This window comes from Peromyscus maniculatus, chromosome 3, assembly GCF_049852395.1.
Source record: "Peromyscus maniculatus bairdii isolate BWxNUB_F1_BW_parent chromosome 3, HU_Pman_BW_mat_3.1, whole genome shotgun sequence".
Lineage (NCBI taxonomy): Eukaryota > Metazoa > Chordata > Mammalia > Rodentia > Cricetidae > Peromyscus > Peromyscus maniculatus.
Window position 1 is genome coordinate 20,071,594 of NC_134854.1, and position 19,673 is coordinate 20,091,266.

General features: G+C 44.3%; 1 protein-coding gene across 2 annotated transcripts in view; it reads left to right on the top strand.

Annotated features, from left to right (window-relative positions):
- Positions 1-19,673, top strand: part of Slc25a13 (solute carrier family 25 member 13) — a 181,997-nt gene that overhangs the window by 56,074 nt on the left and 106,250 nt on the right. For both annotated transcript variants that reach the window (XM_006986884.4, XM_006986883.4), the window contains exon 4: positions 13,787-13,902. In XM_006986884.4, the coding sequence (XP_006986946.1) occupies positions 13,787-13,902 (116 nt within the window). The remainder of the gene's footprint in view (positions 1-13,786; positions 13,903-19,673) is intronic.

Genomic DNA, 19,673 nt, shown 5'->3' on the forward strand with positions numbered 1-19,673 from the left:
TGAGTAGGCTGAGGGCTTGAGCTTATGTGCAATCAGGATATGTCTCAAAAGCAACATCGTTCTGTGATTTGGGAGGGGGAGGCCAATTGAAAGCAGTGTCTTTGTCAATTGAGACAGTTTACAGAAAGAAATCTGCTGGTTCTTTATACATAGATGCTTTATACATAGACGGTGGCATGGGGAAAGGTCTGACATTGTACAGGATGGCTACTACTGTTAGTTCAGGCATTTTTCTAGAACACCCTGAACAAACCAGCTATTTCTGTAATTGAAACTATATGATACTTCATTAAATTTTGAGTATTTAAAATATTTTAACTGTGTGCGGTAACTGTGAGATGATGATACATAAATTAGTTTGATTATGGTAATGATTTCAGAATGTGTATGCATATGAAAATATGTTGTACGCCTCCAGTGCATGCAATTTTCGGGGGTCAATTATAGCTCAGTACATTTAGAAACATGTTTAAGATAATGCATGAAACATCTCACGCTTTCTCTTTCTACACATCTTGCTTCCTAAGTACCTTCATTAGATTTCTTTTGTTGCTGTAGGCCAGTGCAGTCTCTCCCTCATTCCTGTTAGAAACGAATGTAACACTTTCATAGGAGATGTAGTAGTTTTTTGCAACACAGAGTAAAATTGAAAATACTTCACCCTTCTCTGTTTACATGGGATGTTGTGACCATGTTGATGAGAAGTATTGTCCCTGAAACTCAGTCTGAATTTTCATTTGACCAGAAATTTGTACAAATTCAATTTAGGATCAACATGTGGCACTTTTTCATGTTCTTAAATACAGAAAATCATAATCTATTTTAAGCTTATTGTAACTGGTGGAACACTTGTTTACAGGGGTAAAATGACTCGATGCAAGTCGTATATTGAAGTTCATGTTAATGTTTGCTCTTTAATGACACCTAATGATATTCAATGAAGGGTTATGCTGAACTGGAGAGAAAATGTGTTACCCAGGCAACTGCCTCTGGCAGACTGGAGATTCAGGCATATGGCTCTATAGTACACATTATTTCAGCATCTTTAAGCATAAAGAACCACACATGTAATTGACTGTGAAAAATTACTGCTCAGTTACTGTATTGTGTGGTCACAATAGAAGTAAATGAATACGTCATTGTTGTTGGAACAAGTCTGTTGGGAATCACTCGGAGACTCTACTATTTAAGAAGCAGAAATACAATAAGAAGAAAATAGCTGGTTTAATTAACATGTAAAAATTGGGTTAATTTGAATTCAGCTGGCACAGCAGATATTAATGTTTGCTGGGGACTTGGGGTGGTATTCTGGCTCAAGACCATGTACTTTTATTTCTTTTTGTGCACACCATGAATCACTTCGTGTTTTTAAAAATGATAGGGGTCTTCCCTGTCATTTACATTTTGCTTTGCCTGGGGTTTATATGACATTCACACCAAGAGAAATTTTGATAGACTTTTATCCCAAACCTAGGAATTGTAATTGAATGAAAGAAAGTGCTAAAATATTTGTAAGTAATTAAAAATTCTTCTCATGGGAAATCAGTCTAACTTGATTTCATGTATTTAAACATTATTTCAGTTGATGCTTATGGTTTATTTGTATTTTCTAAAGCAGGGTGTTAAAATAGGAGTTCACCGTTGGCAGATGCAAAAAAAACCCAAAAACAAAAAAACAAAACAAAACAAAAAACCAAACCAAACCAAACAAACAAACAAAAAAGCCCCAAAAAACAAAAAAAACCCTGTTTGCCCTTGTCACTTTGTGTGTGCCAGTGCTTAGGGACCTTTTATTTGTCCTAGAATATTGTTTTAATTATTATTACTTGAGTTCAGAGACCCAGAAAAACCCACTGCCAACTGCAGTATCTTCCAACAAAAATCATTCTGCTCAGTTTCGACTTTCTTTAAATGCAGTTTGAGCAAAGACCCAAGTAACTGTCTCGTACTGAAAGTCTCTATGACGAAAATAATTCTTTAGCTGCACCTGACTTGGAGTCTCGGGGTGCCTTATGAGCTTTCCAGCTCTAAGTCCAGGGAGCGCCTTCTGATGAGCAAGGGGTTTGCAGCATCTGCTCTGCATGCTGCTTGGTCTCTGTGCATTTAAAATAACCCATTATTCGGAGTTAATCTGATAAAGTAACAAGCCTCCTCGTGGGGAACATTCTCCCAGTAGACGGTGGTCGTGGAAGCTGGATGAGTCCCGGGTTCCCCGTGAGCCCTTCCTTCCTATTGCATTGTTTGTCTCCCTCCAGACAAATAAGAGTCCCTGTCATTTGCCCTCCCCTCGCTGCCTGCCCACTCCCGTTTTGGAGGGAAGGCAAGACAAGAAGCCGAGATTGGAGAATCAGCAATCTTAGTGGCCACTTAGAGCTGCCTGACAGAGTGCTCACCTGCTGCCTCTTCAGTGAGTGATTGCTTTTCTGTGGTTTAATCTCCCCATTATCCATCATTTGCCCTTTTAATAAAGTTGAAGCCTTCTCATCCAGCCTTAACTAAAGAAGAAGGAAAGATGTAGGAAGCAGTTTTTTGTTTTTTTTAAATCCACTGTTAACATGAATCATAATTCCAACAGGCCATACAGTTACTTTCCCTGTCTTCTTGAGTGTCTTTTAAAAGACAATACTGAAATTAAAATAAGTGATTCATAGTGTCCATTCCCCTTTCCTTCCCCCCATTTAAGATCAGTACATTTTTCCTTAAGTCTTTGGGTAATCATAAAATGATGTTAATATATAGGGAAAATGTTTGTGACAAACATTTATCAGTCTGCTTTCAGTATTTGTAAATGCATATAATATATGATAGGGTGTGTTTTTGGGGTTTTTAAAAAACATTTTAAGATTTTTATTTTTAGTTTGCGCACATGCATGCCTGGTGCCTGTGGTGGCCAGGGGAGAGTGCTGAGCCGTCTCTCCAGCCCCAGAGTTCCAGGTTTTAGAAATGACTTTTTCTGCCATTAATATCTGTTCATCTAAGACGGAAGAGACAGAATTTAATTGTCTCTAGCTTAGGAAGCTTTTAGTATTCTTTTCTAGAATAAAACTGGCCACAATCAGAACCTTTTTATATCTCAAAATCCGAAAGGTAGCATGTTGGGTATGTGGCTTGGATGGATATGGAGACAGATGTCCCCGAGATCATTGGGCAGTGGTTAGCTAACAGGGAAAGAATGAACAGATGGGTATAAATTGTGTCCGTTATAAAAGACATCATTTAGTGTTAGTTGACTATTGGTAAAGGAGGACTAGAAGAGAGATGAGTCAGTCACATTGGTGTAAGTGTTTGATGTCTCTGGCATGGAAGAGGATGCCGAAGGTACAGGAACGCCACCCCCCTGGTTGACACTGCCAGCCTGAGTAGCTTGACTGTTATTTGAAGTGAGTTATAAGGCTGGGGGCAGATAGGTAGGGTTGGCAATGTGGATGAGTCACTCACTGAGTTAAGCTCACAGTTATGAAAGCTTATTTATTTATCTCCTTTTGCCAATGTGGAGGTAGTGATGTATGCAGAGGTGGTATTTATAGACCAAATTCATGATAACAGCACAGTAAAATTACTAATAAAAATCTTTAATAGCTTTTTAAAGCCAGGCAGTAGCCTGCCTGTGTGAATGGCATGTAATCTGCCAGGTTTCATTGGAGCCAATGAATTTAAATAGGCCCTTGGCAAACCCTCCAGCGAGGTTTGAACCTGAGTATGGTAGTGCTCTGATTTACATTGGCCTCCAGATGGATCAGGTCAAGCCCATGCTGGAGCCAGGGTGGGTGTGAGAAGATTCCCTGTGGCCAGAGGACCCCACACGAGAGAGGAGATTTCAGAGGGAAGTCAGGGGAGAGAAGACAGATCCCTCATAGACTAAGAAAGGGGGCCACTGGGCAGCTAGGCAAAGGTAAGATTAGAACTTGGGCTAGTTTCCACCTTCTTCCTGCTGGCTTCTTAGAGCGATTTTTAAACAGTTACTGTGAATTTTCCTAATTAGGGCTGGGAGGCCTCTGTAGCTCTCTGACCATGAACTAGTCTGTTAAATAAGAGTGTGTGTGTGTGTGTGTGTGTGTGTGTGTGTGTGTGTGTGAGCGCGCGCGCATGTGAGCTTCCTTGGACCTCTTGGGCATTTTCATACCCTTGGTGACCTTAGGGCCCTATCAGTCTTCTGACTGCTCTGTTCCTGCAGCCACAGGCCTCCCGGTGTCATGGGGGGTGAGGGCAACAGGGCCTTAGGCTGGGACTTCTAGTAGAGGCTCCTTCAAATGCCTTACAGCAAATCCATTCTGGATGTGACCACATTCTCTCCGCTGAGTAGAGCATCTTGGCCTATGGGCTGTGATGTGCTGTCTCAAGGGGACACACTACTCCTCTGCACACACTTTCCAGTGATGCTCTTTCCACGGACATGGGGAGACCACTCTTGGAATGGTCCTGCCACTCTTCCTTCTAGCCATCAGCTGTCTTTTTTTTAAATAACAGTTCTTTGTTGATTCTTTGGGAATTTCACATCATGCACCCCAATCCTGCTCACCTCCCAGTCCCTCCATACCTTCCCCTCACCCCTGTAGCATCCTCCCAGAAGAAACGCCCATAAAACAATTCAAAACAAAAACACCCACCTCACTCCTTTGCCTTTCCAACACCTCTTCATTCATCCTAGTCTTATTGGGAGCTGGGGTGTGTCACTTTTGTCCAATCAGCCCCATCCACAAAATACTCATTGCAGTGAGTCATTGGTCTGGTTCAAGGCCCCTGGCACACCATCATCCCTGGACCCTCATTGAAACTTCTCTCAGATAATCTGCTGTTGTCCTGAGTCATGGACATCCAAGAGGGAAGAAAAAGACCTAGAGAAGCTGAGAAGCTACTGAAAGATACTAAAATTATGGAGTCTACAGCTCTTTACTGGATACACAGAGTCCAATTCTGATTGCTGCTGCTGCTGCCTCCTCCTTTTCCTCAGTCCCTGAACTTGGGTGGTCTTGGAACGCTGTTTCTGGAGTTAGATTTTACTCTTTCACTTTGATCTCTGCCACTAATCCTGGACAATTGCTTGGCGTCTGTTGCAACACAACATGTGGGGATATATTGTGCACCCTAATAAAATTTGCCTGAAGATCAGAGAGCAGAACAAGACACTAGATTAAACATAGGGGCCAGGCAGTGGTGGCACACACCTTTAATCCTAGCACTCGGAAGGCAGGGATCCATCTGGATCTCTGTGAGTTCAAAGCCACCCTGGACTACATGAGATTGACTCAGTCTAGGAGAGAAAACAGAGCCAGACAGTGGTGCAGTGGTAGCACACACCTTTAATCCCAGTACTGGGAAGCACACATGCTTTTAATCCCAGGAAATGATGGCTGGGAGGAGAAAGGTCTATAAGGCGTGAGGAGACAGGAACTAAAAGGCTTTTAACAGCAGAAGCGTCCCTTTCAGCTAGAAGCCCTTTCGGATGGAGCTCTTTCAGGCTGAGGAGTTGGTGAGGTTAGAGGTGGTGGCTGTGTCTTGTTCTGCTTCTCTGATCTTTCAGCTTTCACCCCAATATCTGGTACAGAGTTTTGTTTTTTTTTTTTATTAAAAGGCCAATTTAACATTCGTGTTACACACACAGAAGGAGGTAATAAGGAAAAGTTATTTTTGGGAAGCACTCTCGCAGTTAGGAATTGGAGTAAAGTGGTAACTGGATTTTGATATGGTGCATTGTCTACACTCAGACTTCCTAAGGTTCCAGCAGATCAGAGCCTCATGTGCAGCTGCGGAAATTCTCATGGCTGCAGAAGTGGCCTGGAGATAGGAGCCAGGCGAAGATGAAAGGACCACATGGGGTCTCAGCCTCTGCAGGGTGGGAATGATCCCCAGCAGGGAGGAAGACAAGGGCCAGAGTTACCCATCTCCTGTAATTGAAGTTCCTGGGATGACGCTCACGCGCACTGGTTTCCCTCTTCAGTCCTGTCTCCCCTTTGCCCCTCTCATGCGGTCCTTCTGCCCTTATCAAGGCTTGGACTTTTGCTGTTTTATATGAATTTTAATTTCTTTCTTGTTTCAAAAAGAGTACGGTTCATGTGTCATTGGAAAAAATTAGGAAACATGAGCAAGGAAAAAAATTAAATTTAAAGGCAAAGAGATCTACAGTTAATACTTAGATATGCATGCTTCAGACTTTGTGCTAATATACTTTTGACCACTTTTAGCAAAATGGGGTTACTTTTTGGTTTTGTTATTTTGACTGTGTTTAGGAATATTTTTTACTGTGTTTATTTTGGGGTATGTGCGAGTGCATGTGCTGAGGACAGAGAATAATCTGTGAGAATCTCCTTTCACCATGTTGGTCCCAGGGCTGAAACTCGCTTCCTCAGGCTTGCTAGCCAGCACCTTTAACCTGCTGAACCCCCTCACCAGACCTGGGTTTTTGAGACAGTGTCTCATGTTGTTGGAGGTTTTTGCTCTTTTTCGGGGGTCCGCCATGCACCTCCCAAATAAATCACACATGGAGGCTTATTCTTACTTATGAATGCCTGGCCTTAGCTTGGTTTAGATTCTAGCCAGCTTCCTTATCTTAAATTATCCTGTTTATCTTTTGCCTCTGGGCTTTTCTCGTTCTCTCACTTCTGTTATTAATCTTACTCTTACTCTATGCCTTGCTGTGTAGTTGGATGGCTGGCCCCTGGAGTCCTCCTCCTGCTCTGGCTGCTCCTAGATCTTAGATCTCTCTTCCCAGTTTTCTCCTTCTATATATTCTCTCTGCCTGCTAGCCCTACCTGCCCTTTCTCCTGCCTCGATATTGGCTGTTCAGCTCTTTATTAGACCATCAGGTGTTTTACACAGGCACAGTAACACAGCTTCACAGAGTGAAACAAATGCAGCATAAACAAAAGTAACGCACCTTAAAATAATATTCTACCATAGTCTCATCATGTAGCTCAGGCTGTCCTGAGCTATCCCCCTGAAGCTTAGGCTGAGATCCTCCTGTCTGTCTTCAAGTGCTGAGGTGGCCGGCGTACACCAGCAGGCTCTGCTAAGGGAATCAGTTACGACATAGTTCGTTTAAGTGATTTCTAGCTTAATCCCACAGCTTTGTTTATAACATTTGGGTGGTTAGGTAATACTGTATATACAAATGTTCTTTTAGTAAACCAACCACATATTGTATGTTGAAGTTGTTTTTGAGTTTTTGACTAATATCATAGTGTTCTGTGAACATTCCTGGAAGTAAAGGCATGTACAAATTCATTAACTTTTCTCCTAGAATAAATTCCTAGAAGTGGGATTGTGGTGCCAAAGGATGTGCTGGATAATTTTATGTCAACTTGACACAAACTAAGGTCAGCTGAGAGACGAGAGCCATAATTACAAAAATGGCTAAATAAGTTTGGACTGTAGGGAAGCCTATAGGGCATTTTCTTAATTAGTGATTGGTGGGAGGGGCCAGTGATTGTGGGTGGCACCAGCTCTGGGCTGGTGGTCCTGGGTTCTATAAGAAAGCAGACTGAGCAAGCCACAAGGAGCAAGCCAGTAAGCAGCACTCCTCCATGGCCTCTGCATCAGCTCCTGCCTCCAGGTTCCTGCCCTGTTTGAGTTCCTGTCCTGACTTCCTTCGATGATGCACAGTGATGTGGAAGTGTAAGTCAAATACACCCTTTCCTCCCCAACTTGTATTTTGATATTGACTTCCTCACAGCAATGGAAACCCTGATGAAGACTAATGACATTTTAAGATGCTTGCTCTGTTCTCAAAATGTCCCCAAAAAAACGAGTACTTGGGGCTGGAGAGCTGGCTCAGTGGTTGAGAGCACTGGCTGCTTTTCCAGAGGACCCTGGGTTCAATTCGCAGTGCCCATATGGCAGCTCAAGACTATCTGTAACTGCAGGAGTTTTCCAACATCTTCACACAGACATACAAATAGGCAAAACACCAATGTACGTAAAATAAAATAGATTTTTTTTTTTTTGGTTTTTCGAGACAGGGTTTCTCTGTGTAGCTTTGCACCTTTCCTGGAACTTGCTTTGGAGACCAGGCTGGCCTCGAACTCACAGAGATTCGCCTGCCTCTGCCTCCCAAGTGCTGGGATTAAAGGCATGCGCCACCACTGCCCGGCACTCAAAATAGATAATTTTTAAAAAAGAGAAAAAAAAGAGTACTTGGTGCTAGCCACCCATCTTTGTCACCTAGGCCTTTCTGGTTCTTCTGTCTCCTACCAACACATCCTCACACATTGAGTCTCTTCCCTTTGAAGTTGTTTGCACATTCTGGAGAATAAATACATGGGCATGTCTATGAAACTCTCAGGCCTTTGCTGCCCCCCCCTCCCCGTGGCTGTCCTCACTCCAGCTCCACGGTTCCTGCACGCCAGCCAGCCAGCTGGTTCCTTTGTGCCTCTGCACCTAGGCCTGCCTTCTTTGGTTCCTGGTCTACTTGCTGCTCCATTGGCCCACCAGTTCTGGGGGAGCAGAGATGGCAGTTTTTATCTCTGTTTTTTAGCACTCGCCTGTGCCCAGCTCACAGAGGACAAAACATAGAAGCCATACCTCCGTTCAGTCAGCCACTTCCCAGATTTATACATCACCCCGCCTCAGCTGTGCTGCAGGGCCGATTTTGGGACCTTCACCGGTCTCATCGGCCCTTCACAGAGACTGATCTCATGTTCACTCCATCACATCTTTCCTCTGATTTCAGCAAGTTTTTCCTGTCTCCTCTCTCAATATAACAATAATTTTTTCTGTGGACTTAGTAACCTGTCTCTAGTTCTCTGATGTTACTGCCTACCTTTCTCCTGAAGTGTAACTCTCTCTCTATTCTTTTATATTACTAAGAGTATCTGTTGCAAAGTTGGAATTGGGGAAGACCAAAAGTTGGTAACAAAGGTATTTGCATTTGGTAGGTCGCCATCTACTATCTGTTACGTGATACAGTATCTAATTGTCATAAATTGTAACAACGTTTTGTTTTTGTTTTCTCCAGGAGGCAGGGTTTCTCTGTGTAACACCGGCTATCCTGGAAATTACTCTGTAGCCCAGGCTGGCCTCAAACTCACAGAGATCTACCTGCCTCTGCCTCCCAAGTGCTGGGATTAAAGGTGGGTGCCACCACCGCCCAGCATAACAATGTATATTACAAATTTCTGTCTTTTAGCATCTATTGATGAACAGAAATGGGGCTTCATTATGACATGTTCATATGTGACCCATTTTTAAAATTGACTTATTTTAGATTAATTTATTTTGTGATTGTATGTGTATGAATGTTTTGCCTGCATGCATGTGCACCACGTGAGTTCCCAGTGCCTAGGAGGTCAGAAGAGGACATCGGACGCCCTGTGACTGAAGTCATAGATAGCGGTGAGCTGCTGTGTGAGTGCTGGGAATCAAACCTTTGTCTTTTATGAGAGCAATGAGTCATCTTAACCCTTGAGCCAACTTTCTCACCTATGCAATCCATTTTTATTCTGGTTCCTCTTTAGCTGCGTGTTTTATAGTGGTACACAGTGTCCGGGCTGTTTCACCTGGACTTTAAGGTGCTGGAGGGTTACTGCCATTATAAATGGTCCAGAAGAACAGTGGCCCTGCTGCTCTGGAAAATCCAAATGGCATGCTAGACAAAAGTTCTGCTTATTTAAACCCCCAGTCTCCCTTCCTCTGTGAGCAGGGTCATGAGATGTGACTTCTGTGTCCGCTTCCACGTTCGTTGGCTGAATGAGTGTTGATGTAGAATACCTCTCCTTGCATACTTGGCGTGGACTTAATCAGACGCGTGTGGTTATTTCGAAAGGTTATCTGCCATAGTGAAAGAAGCTTTGGCAGTTGAGGGTGGTGGAAAAGGAAGCAAGTGAGTTCACCGGTCAGGTTTGAACTTGATGAGGCTTGTATCCTTCCTTGTAACACGTTAATACCCATTAAACCTGTAAAGTAAGGTTGAAACAGTGTTTATACGAAAATAGAGGTGTTTGTGGAAAGCATGCAGTAAGTGAATATAGTACTATGTAATTATTCTCATGGCCTTCCAGTCAGATTACCTTGAAAATCCAGAATGATCTTGATGAACAATAGTACATTATGATTTCATGGTTCCTCTGTATACCTCCTACATAGAGGTATAATGCTTGTATCTAATAGGATTACCAAATTACATACCTTTTTGGTATCAGTAACATGCCTAAAATACCGGTCTTCACTGGCCAGTTATGGTTTTGAAATGACATTAAGATGCCGGAGGAGAACCTCTTACACCCATAGAGAGTCTTGAGGCTTTTCATCATTCTGAGAAAGGCAAAATGCTCTTTTGATTGAATTTTAAGCCTTGTTTAGTCCCCAGAACAAGAGCTTCTTCTATATCCCACACATCGTGGTTGTTTTAGTGAGGCTGATGCCTCTGCAGGCTGATTTAACCCCCTGCATGCCTGCTGTCTCAGCACATTAACCCCCACCTCCTGCTGCCCACTGGCCTTCTTTCTCCTAGTGAGCAGGACATGGACTGCAGGGATACCGGTACCTGCCCAGCAGGACCAGGGGCCAAGGATTGATGGAAGGAGGAGGAAGCAGGCAGAAACAGTTACCTCGGTTCCCTGGAGTGTTGAGGGGTGGGCCAGCTCCTCAGAGGTATCCTTTAGTAGAACCTTCTTGGGAAGATGACCAGAACCTCTATCACAGCTCCATTCCCACCTTCAATAACTCTTCTTTAACCCCTTCCCACCCAGGTCTTTCTTTCTAATCTTAGCTTCTATATTAGGGTTCTCAGGTGTTGTAACAAACTATCACAAGCACATGTCTTTAAAAGTTGGGGGCTGGAGAGATGGCTCAGCAGTTAAGAGCACTAGCTGTTCTTCCAGAGGACCCAAGTTCAATTCCCAGTACCTACATGGCAGCTCACAACTGTCCACAACTACAGTTTCAGGGAACGACACCCTAAAAAAGACAGACATGCAGGCAAAACACCAATGCACAGAAATAAACTTTTTTTTTTCAAAAACAATTTCAAAAATTTTTTCATAATTTCTCTTTTCATGTTTCGGATGGTTCTTTTCTGGAGGTCATTAAAAAGAGAGAGTGTTCTGTACCTTTCTTCTAGTTCTTGGTGGTATGCTGGCAGTCTTTTGTGTCTTGACTTGCAGGCACATGACCATGACCTCCTCTCCATCTTCACATAGTGTCCCCTGTATGCTGGGCATGTGCTTCTAATCATTTTGAGTCAGCTCACCATCCTGCTCCAGTAGCTCCTCATCCCAGCTAATCACAGGGGTAAGAGCCCTTGTCGTGGGGAAGAGCGCACTAACGCTCTGGGGTGTAGGCTTTTGGAGAGACACAATTCATCCCACACACCAGCATCGGAGCTGCTGGCACTCAGGCGATGCTGCCACAGAACTCTGGAGTCTCTTCTCTCCCGGACGCCCCGCTGTCATTTTCCTGTGGTAGTACTTTCATCACCTCACTTCACTCAGTCATCACATTAGGAGGCTCGGGAGCTTCATGGGTCTCTGTCCCCGTACCTGCCTCTGATGTCTATTCCCGACCATGATGGCCATTGCGGCCCCACCTGATGTCCATAGTCAGTGCTTCCATGTCTGCTCGCACAGGTCCTCATCTGGTTTGGGCCTCCTGTACCTGAGGTATCAGTCAACCCTGTCTGGTCTCTCCTCCTTTAAATACATCTTTCCCATCGTTCCTTCTTAAGCAGAGACATGATCCCGACTTTAATCTCAAATTTTGGAGTGATTTCTTTTCTGGTAACTCCATGGAGGTCTGTGTCCTGACTTGGATTTCTGGCATGACAGCTCAGACTGGTCTCTTGCTCTCCATGATGTCCTCTGTGTGCACAGTACATTCTTCTGGTTTCACCTGCTGCTGTGTCCACATGCAACGTCCTCTCTTGCCCTGACCCTCCATCTCTCTCCTGACGAACGTCTAGTCTATCCCTCTGTAGGACAAAATGACAGAGGCATTTCAGTTTCCTCAAAGGCAAAATAGGTTTGAAAGAAACATCTCTAAAATCTAGTTGCTTTTAAAATATGTGTTTTAAGCATCATGCCTTTGTGAAGTGCTTCCCAGTTCTTCCACGGAAAAGAAGGCGCCTTTTTCTCGTGCCCCATATACGTTATTTCTTTTGCTCTGTACACGTGGCGCCTGTGTTCCTGGAGTTACATGCGCTCATGACGACCTCCTGACGTTAGCCAAGAATGTTGGAGTCTTGTCTGCTTCCCTTCTCATCTCCCACCTTCCCCTTGTCTGTCCCAGTGAGACCTGGAGCAGAGGATGAAGTGTTCTGGGCAGGTATTCTTTTGAAATACTTGTTCCTGAATGTTCCATGCATTCTGAAGGATGTGCTTTGGAAGGTGAACGGCAGGGAAATGCTGGATGGAACATACTCAGATTTCCTTTCTTTGTAGCATTTATTGTGGGCAGGTGGCATTCTGGGAAACAGCCAAGGTTACTTTGTAGCACTGTATACAAATGTGTTCTCTCTGTAGGAAGTTGCAGAAGAATTAAGTGTTCTGTGAAACATGGAAATATCCCTGTTTTCTTCCCTTATCCCCTCCAGAGATTCGGACTTTCCCAGTGTGTTAGTGGAATATTTGGACTTTTATAATGTAACTCATTGGTGAAAGACCTTTGTTCCTAGGAAGCATTTTATGGACCTCTTTCCTCTTTTCCAGTCATGGCATCTTGGCCTTTCATGCTCATCCTGAAGCATAGGCTTGGTCATGTTGTGACATTCCTCAGAAATTCTCCCTCACTCCTTCTTTTTGGGAGAATATTCTGTTCCTTTTCTTGTCCTCAAAGCTACCTCTGGTCCTCCAGCATACTGTTCTCTTTTATGGATGTCAATGTCCAGGCAGAAATCAATTACGATTACCGTTTCCTTGTACATGCCCTAGTAATGTCTCCCCCTTTCTGCCTCAGTCTCCTGCAGATCTTCTGCACAGCTGAATTTTACTTCTTTTTTAATGCCCGGTTCTGGCTTCGTTTTGGTCACAAAGCTTTTCTTATACATTATTTTAATGAGTTGTGTGTGTGTGTGTGTGTGTGTGTGTGTGTGTGTGTGTGTGTGTGTGTGTATGTGTGTGTGTATGCAAGCAGACATAAATACAGAGGCCAGAAGAGGGCGTTGGATTCCCTGGAGCTAGAGTTAAGGCCGTTGTGTGCTGGGAACTGAACTTCAGTCTCCGGAAGAGAAGCAAGCTTTCCTTACCTGCTGTGCTATTGCACAGGGAGGGTCCCCCCTTTTTATTTTCGGCCAGAAATCTGCTCTTTGTATCGGTCCCTGCATTTAGATTTATCTTTCCTGTACACTGTCCCCAGACTAAAGCTATCTGCTTTACCGGAAGCAGACGAGTTTCCTGAGCCGCACTACCGGCCTGATCTACCCTTTGCAGCATCCCTGCTCCATGTGTGGTCAGGAGCTGCCTGTAATGAATGGGTACTTAGGAGTCGGCTGCATGTGGTGTAAGGCGGTTAACAGCAGACAGAGCTTCTTCTCTCTGTCGCCATCACTTTAAAGCACCCCAGCTTTAATCACAGAACCCAACGTGCCGAGGGAAGATTAAGGTCTCAAGTGTGGAGGAGACAGATAAATTAGACGTCACAGTGCAGTCAGTATTTGTTCATGTGCTCCACCCCGCCCTTCTTCAGTTTCTGCGTTTGAGTGCCTCACATTGGATGCTCGAGCACATGATGAGTATTGATGTGTTAATTTGGATTTTACAGATCGATAATGGCATCTGATTTTGTTACTTTAGTGGATAGTTGTATGGTTTTTATTTTCTGCAGTGGACTGACTTGTGTCTTTGCTTTTTTTATGTTGCAGGTTAATATCCTTCCAAGAATTTCTAGCATTTGAATCTGTCCTGTGTGCTCCAGATGCCTTGTTTATGGTGGCCTTCCAGCTGTTCGACAAGGCTGGCAAAGGAGAGGTTACTTTTGGTAAGGAACGTGGTGGCGGGAGCACTTCTTTGTTTTAGGAACATATTTTTTTTTTTTTTTAGTTTTTTTTAAAGCATATTTTTCCTTTATTGAAAATAGATTTTTTCTCATATAATATGTCCTGTTTATGGTTTCCCTTCCCTCTACTCCTGCCAGTTCCCCCTACATCCCCTCCCATCCAGAGCCACCCCTTTTCTGTCTCATCAGAAAATAGATTTCTAAGGGATAACAATATGATAAGATATGATATGATAAAATAAAATGTAGCACCTCAACTTGTACAAAAGAAACAGAAGAAAAGGGTCCAAGAGAAGGCACAAGAAACAGACCCACTTGTTTATACATTCAACAATCCCATAAAAATACTAAACTGCAAGCCATAGTGTATACACAGAGGACCTGGTGCAGACCTGTGCAGGCCCTGTGCCTACTGCCTCAGTCTCTGTGAGTTCACGTGAGCTTTGATCGTGTTGATTTAGAAAGCCCTGTTTTCTTGATGTCCTCCGTATCCTCTGCCTCATCTACTCTTTCGGCCTCCTTTTCCTCAATGTTCCCTGAGCCCTGATGGGAGGGATTTGATGGAGACATCCTATTTAGGGCTGAGTGTCCCAAGGACTCTCACTCTCTGCATATGTCTGGCTGTGGCTCTCTTTACTTGGTCCCATCTGCTGCTGGAGGAAGCTTCTCTGGTGATGGCTGAGCAAGGCACTGATTATGAGTATAGCAGAATGTCTGAGGGGTCATTTCATTTTTTCTTTTCATTACTCCTTTTCCCCCCCTTTCCCCCTTTTTTAAAGAACAGTAGTGTTTGGTTTTGCCCTTGGTCCTTGTGCTGTCTGTGGGTTGTTTCATCTCGTGGAACTGGCCTTCAGACAACTCAGACATTGGTTGGTGACTCCCACACGCTTTGTGCCACCATTGCCCCAGCACATCTTGCAGGCAGGACACCACGGGAGATCAAAGGGTTTGTGGCTGGGTTGGCCCACACACATTCTTTTAAGAAGTAGCATGTTCTTAAACAGTGGTACACTGGGATCTGGAGCTCACATGCCTTTCTGTTTGCAGAGGAAGGACTCTGCTCTGGCTTACCTTTAGTACTTTACTTTAGTGGTTTCTAGGTGGGCAGCAGTGTTCTGGGACTCCTTGCACAGTCACAGAAGGTGACAGCTAGGAAGAACTTTTGTCCCCTTTCCTCTCTGTGAGCGATGCTTTCCAACTGCCTGGGGGAATGATGATTATAAGCCGCCCACCACAGGAAGTTCCCACACACCCAGTACTTCTTGTGGTCGCCCTGTCCTCACACAACAGTTTGCTGGTTTTGAATGGTTCTGAGTACCATGAGCTTTGAACTAGTCCTCTCCAGATGCTGTGCACATGGCACTTTCCTAGTGGCATCCTTTCTTAATTTCAAAAGGCAAGTGCATCTTCTTCAAAGCTTGCTGCAAAGCTATAGAAAACCTTGAAATCTTCTATGTTTAGAAGAGGAAGACCTGGAGGTGCTGAGGCTGGAGTAAGCTCTTCTTTAAAGAAGCTGACTTATGAAGTTCTGGAAAGTTCCATGAGTGCCTCAGACTGAGATTTCTGCAAACCTGCTGTACCCTTGCCTAGATAGAAGCTTGGGCTCCCTTGAGCATGTGGGTTGTACTTTAGGGAAATGGCAACAAATCTGTGTGAGTTTTCTTATTCCTGTGACCACATAGCCAACCAAAGGTAACTTAAGAGAGAAAGCACCGATTTTTGCTCACAGTTTGAGATATGAGTCCATATGGGGAAGGCATTGAGGTTGGAGCATGAGGCAGGAACATGTAGCAGCTCATCACTTTGTGTCCACAGTCAGGAAGCAGGAAGTTGAATGTCAACACTCCACTAATTTTCTTCTTTTTATTTAGTCTAAGACTCCGGGTGGGATAGTGCCACCCACATTCAAGGGTAGTCACCTGCTTTTCAGTTAAATATTTCTGGAAATACTCTCATGATACATCCAGAAGAGTGTTTCCATGGTGAGTCTAAAGATAGTCAAGTTGTTACGAAGATTAATTATCACAATGCCCATTTTAAATGTTGGATTCTGTCTCTAGTTTGTTCAGACTTCTTGGATGTGCCTTGGTGTTTTGGGGGAAGGGCACAGATGATGTCACACGGCACAGGTTCTCAACCAAACAGACTTAGCCACCATCAACTTTGCTATTTTTATCCCTATGAGTAGTTGTGCCCATTTCCTATCAAAAGTGGAGCTAAGAACGCCATAGGTAGGATAGGTTAATTGGTTTATTGTATTGACCTTTGGCTCCGCATCTGTTCCTCTGTGCTCATTGGTTATGACAGAGCTGTCACCCAGTCCCCCCAGCAGCACTGTACACACAACTTCCAGTGGAGCAGCACTGAAAAGGTACTGCCAGAGCCTTCAACCAGCCAGTGGGCCCCAGCTCGGGGTGACACGGAGGCCAGTGGGAGTTGGTCTGATGACAGGGCTATGGTAGTATTGCCTAGTGGGTTCCACACAGTATGTTGCCTCTTTGACTTCCTTGCTCCACAAGTCTGAGTAGAGATGGGAGGAAGCTGGGTTGGGGTGAAAAGAGTAAGGAATGAACTCTTTGATACATAACACTCTTTTCTTCCTAGGGACAAATTGGCAAGGGATATTGGTGTCAGCAGCCATGCTAGGGGCCCTGGTGGAGGAGGTATCAGTTACTGTTCTTGTTACCGTGACCATGGACTTGGCTGAAAGAAAGTTGAGCAGAGAGTTATTCTGGCTTACAGTTCCAGGGGGTACAGTCTACAGCAGGGAGCACATGGGGCAGGAGCTTGATGTGGCTACATAAACTGCAGCCACAGTCAAGAGACAGAGAGCTGACAGGAAGTGAGGCTGGGCTCACACCAAGGTCCACCCTGATGACGTACTTCCTCCAGTGAGATTCTACTTCCTACGCATTCTACCAACTTTTGGAACAACACTGTCAAAGGAGACCAGGTCTTCAGATACAGAAGCCTGTGACGGACATTTCCCATGAAATCAACAGACCAGATTCTCACCAGTGCAGGGGCAGATGTTAGGACAGGAGAAGCAGGGGTAGCAGACAAGAGTCTGCTATGAATTTAGAAAGGACAGAGGCATGAGGTTTATGGATGGCTGAATTATTTTAGCTTTTTGAGCTTTATTTTCTCATCTGTAAAACTGAGGCAGTGCCTCCTATTTCCAGACCACGTGAAAAACATCACCACATATCAGGTTTCTCTGTGAAAAGCAAAGGTCTTTGGAAAAATGGTATTGAGTAAAGGACCCCCCCTCTTCCCCCCTGCTGTCTTAGTTACTTTTCTATTGCTGTGCTAATGCCCCATCATCAAGGGACTTTATAGAAGAAAGAGTTTAATTTGGGGCTTATGGTTTCAGAGGTTAGAGTCCATGGTGACATCCCAAGGACATGGTTGTAGGAACAACGGAGAACTGATATCTTGATCCCTACGCAGGAAGTAGTGGTGGGGACAGAGGCAGACAGACAGACAGACAGACACACTGGGGATGGCTCCTGTCTTTTGAAAACTCAAACCAGTGACACACCTTCTCCAACAAGGCCACACCTCATAATCCTTCTCAAATAATTCCACCAACTAGGGACCAAGTATTCAAATAGATGAACCTCAAACTAGGATACCCGGTTTCTGTTTTTCTTATTCTTTGGGAAGTCTTTTGATCCAGTAGTGTTACTGTTGGTCCATCTGCTGTGTGCTGAGCACTGTCCATCTCTCAGGCCATCTGAGATTGGCAATCCCAATTTTAGGGTGTTTTACCACATTCTATTTATACCATCAGTTGCCTGTGATTGGTTCAGAATGCACAACCCCTCCACCACTATCCTGTCCTTACATAATTTATTACCTATATCATCACTTAAATACAATGACATGTTGTCTGCTTTATGATAAATCCATTAGGAGCTCCCCTACAGGTCTCATTAATATATGGCCTGGGTCTTCTGAGCCATCGACCCCCAAATGATTCTAGCAAAGATAAATGCACAGTACTAAGGTACCCATATGACAGTTGAGCTGCAGATTAATATCCAAGTTCAAACATTCATCACGGGTAGGGCAGTCAACAAATGTAGGTGTGGGTAACTGTCTTCTAGTTCAGGGAAACAAAGTCAAATGGGATGTGGCAGCCTAGGGACTTTTGGACAACAGATGCTGTAAGAAGTTAGCCATGGTAGGTGGTGGTGGTGGTGGCGGCGGCGGCGGCGGCGGCGGCGGCGGCGGCGGCGGCGGTGGCGCACGCCTTTAATCCCAGTACTCGGGAGGCAGAGCCAGGTGGATCTCTGTGAGTTCAAGGCCAGCCTGGTCTACAGAGTGAGATCCAGGAAAGGCACCAAAACCAAACAGAGAAACCCTGTCTCAAAAAACAAAAAACAAACAAACAAAAAAGTTAGCCATGTGTTCTAGGAACTTCCTCATAGATTTGAAGAAATAAAAATGGCCAGGCAGCCACACACCATTGGACAAACCAGAAGGATATCCCTACTCAGTCCTGGTGTCATGAGCCCAAAGTCGTCAGAGAACACAAGTCCAGCTGCACAGCCTGCCTGTCTGTCTGTCTGTCTACATGAGGCTCTTTGGCAGTGCAGGGAGTAACCGTCTTAGCCGTTCACATCCTTAGCCCTTAGAAGCTCCTTGTTCTAGAATGGCCCCTTTGCGGTTTTGGACGATAGTGTACATCTCTGGAAGAGATGGATGGCGATGGTGGGAAGAGCAGGAGGCTCCATGTTGACTTCCCAGACTGGCTCTATCCACTGTGGTGATCACAGAGGCGTCGTTTATTTCACACTGCACTGTGGTCATTTGGAGCTTTTCCCAGAACCGGGGATGGCTTAAGAGTGTCATGTCGGCCCCACCCCTCCCCCCCCCACCCCCCACCCCCGCTGCCCCAACCCATTCTTGCATTTCATACAGGCTGAGAACAGATGCGCTCTACATCTCTTTGTGGATAGGGTTTGGTGGGGTCAGGGGCCATCAGTGTTTGTCAGCAGTGGCCATGCGCCCGCCTTTGGTAATCCTGGCCCTGCCTGACACTCACCAAAGTCAGATGGACAGTGTGACAGGTAATCAAAAGCCATATTTCCATAAAGCCTTTCCCTGTTTCTTGAGGCCTTGTTTACATCTCTCATATTTTCTTGTCGAAAATCATTCCCTGTGTTTGCTACAATGAAAAGATCTCGATTAGGCCAATTTTCTTCCTTTTATATCCTGCTCATTATCTTCTGTTTCCTGTGAGAAAATTCCCCTCCACTATTCTTGCTCTCACTATGTTTTCTTTTTTTCTTTCTTTTTTTCTTTCTTTTTCTTTTTTTTCTTTTTTTTTTTTTTAACAGTGCTATAGATTTAATCCAAGGCTTTCTGCATGTTAGGCAGGTAGGTCCTCTGCCATTCATTGATCTACATCCCCAGCACTCACTGTTTTCTATTCTGATATCTGGTATTTATAAGTAACATTTTATATGAACCTGTTGGTTGACAGGATGTCAGGATAAGTGAGAAATTCTAGATAAGAAGTTGTGATTCTATATATGTGGAGAAAAGAATGTCCTAAATGCTTTTATTTGCGCTTTAGCCTATATCATGGTACTTTCTAAACTTGCCTTCCATGTTTAAAGCATACTTCCCTGACATTTATTGTATATAGCAGACATGCAAATTGTCAGCGAATATCTTAATGAAATTTATATGGTGTTGCCATTGTCCATATTAGAAGAGAACAGATCCAGTGGTGGGAAGGACAG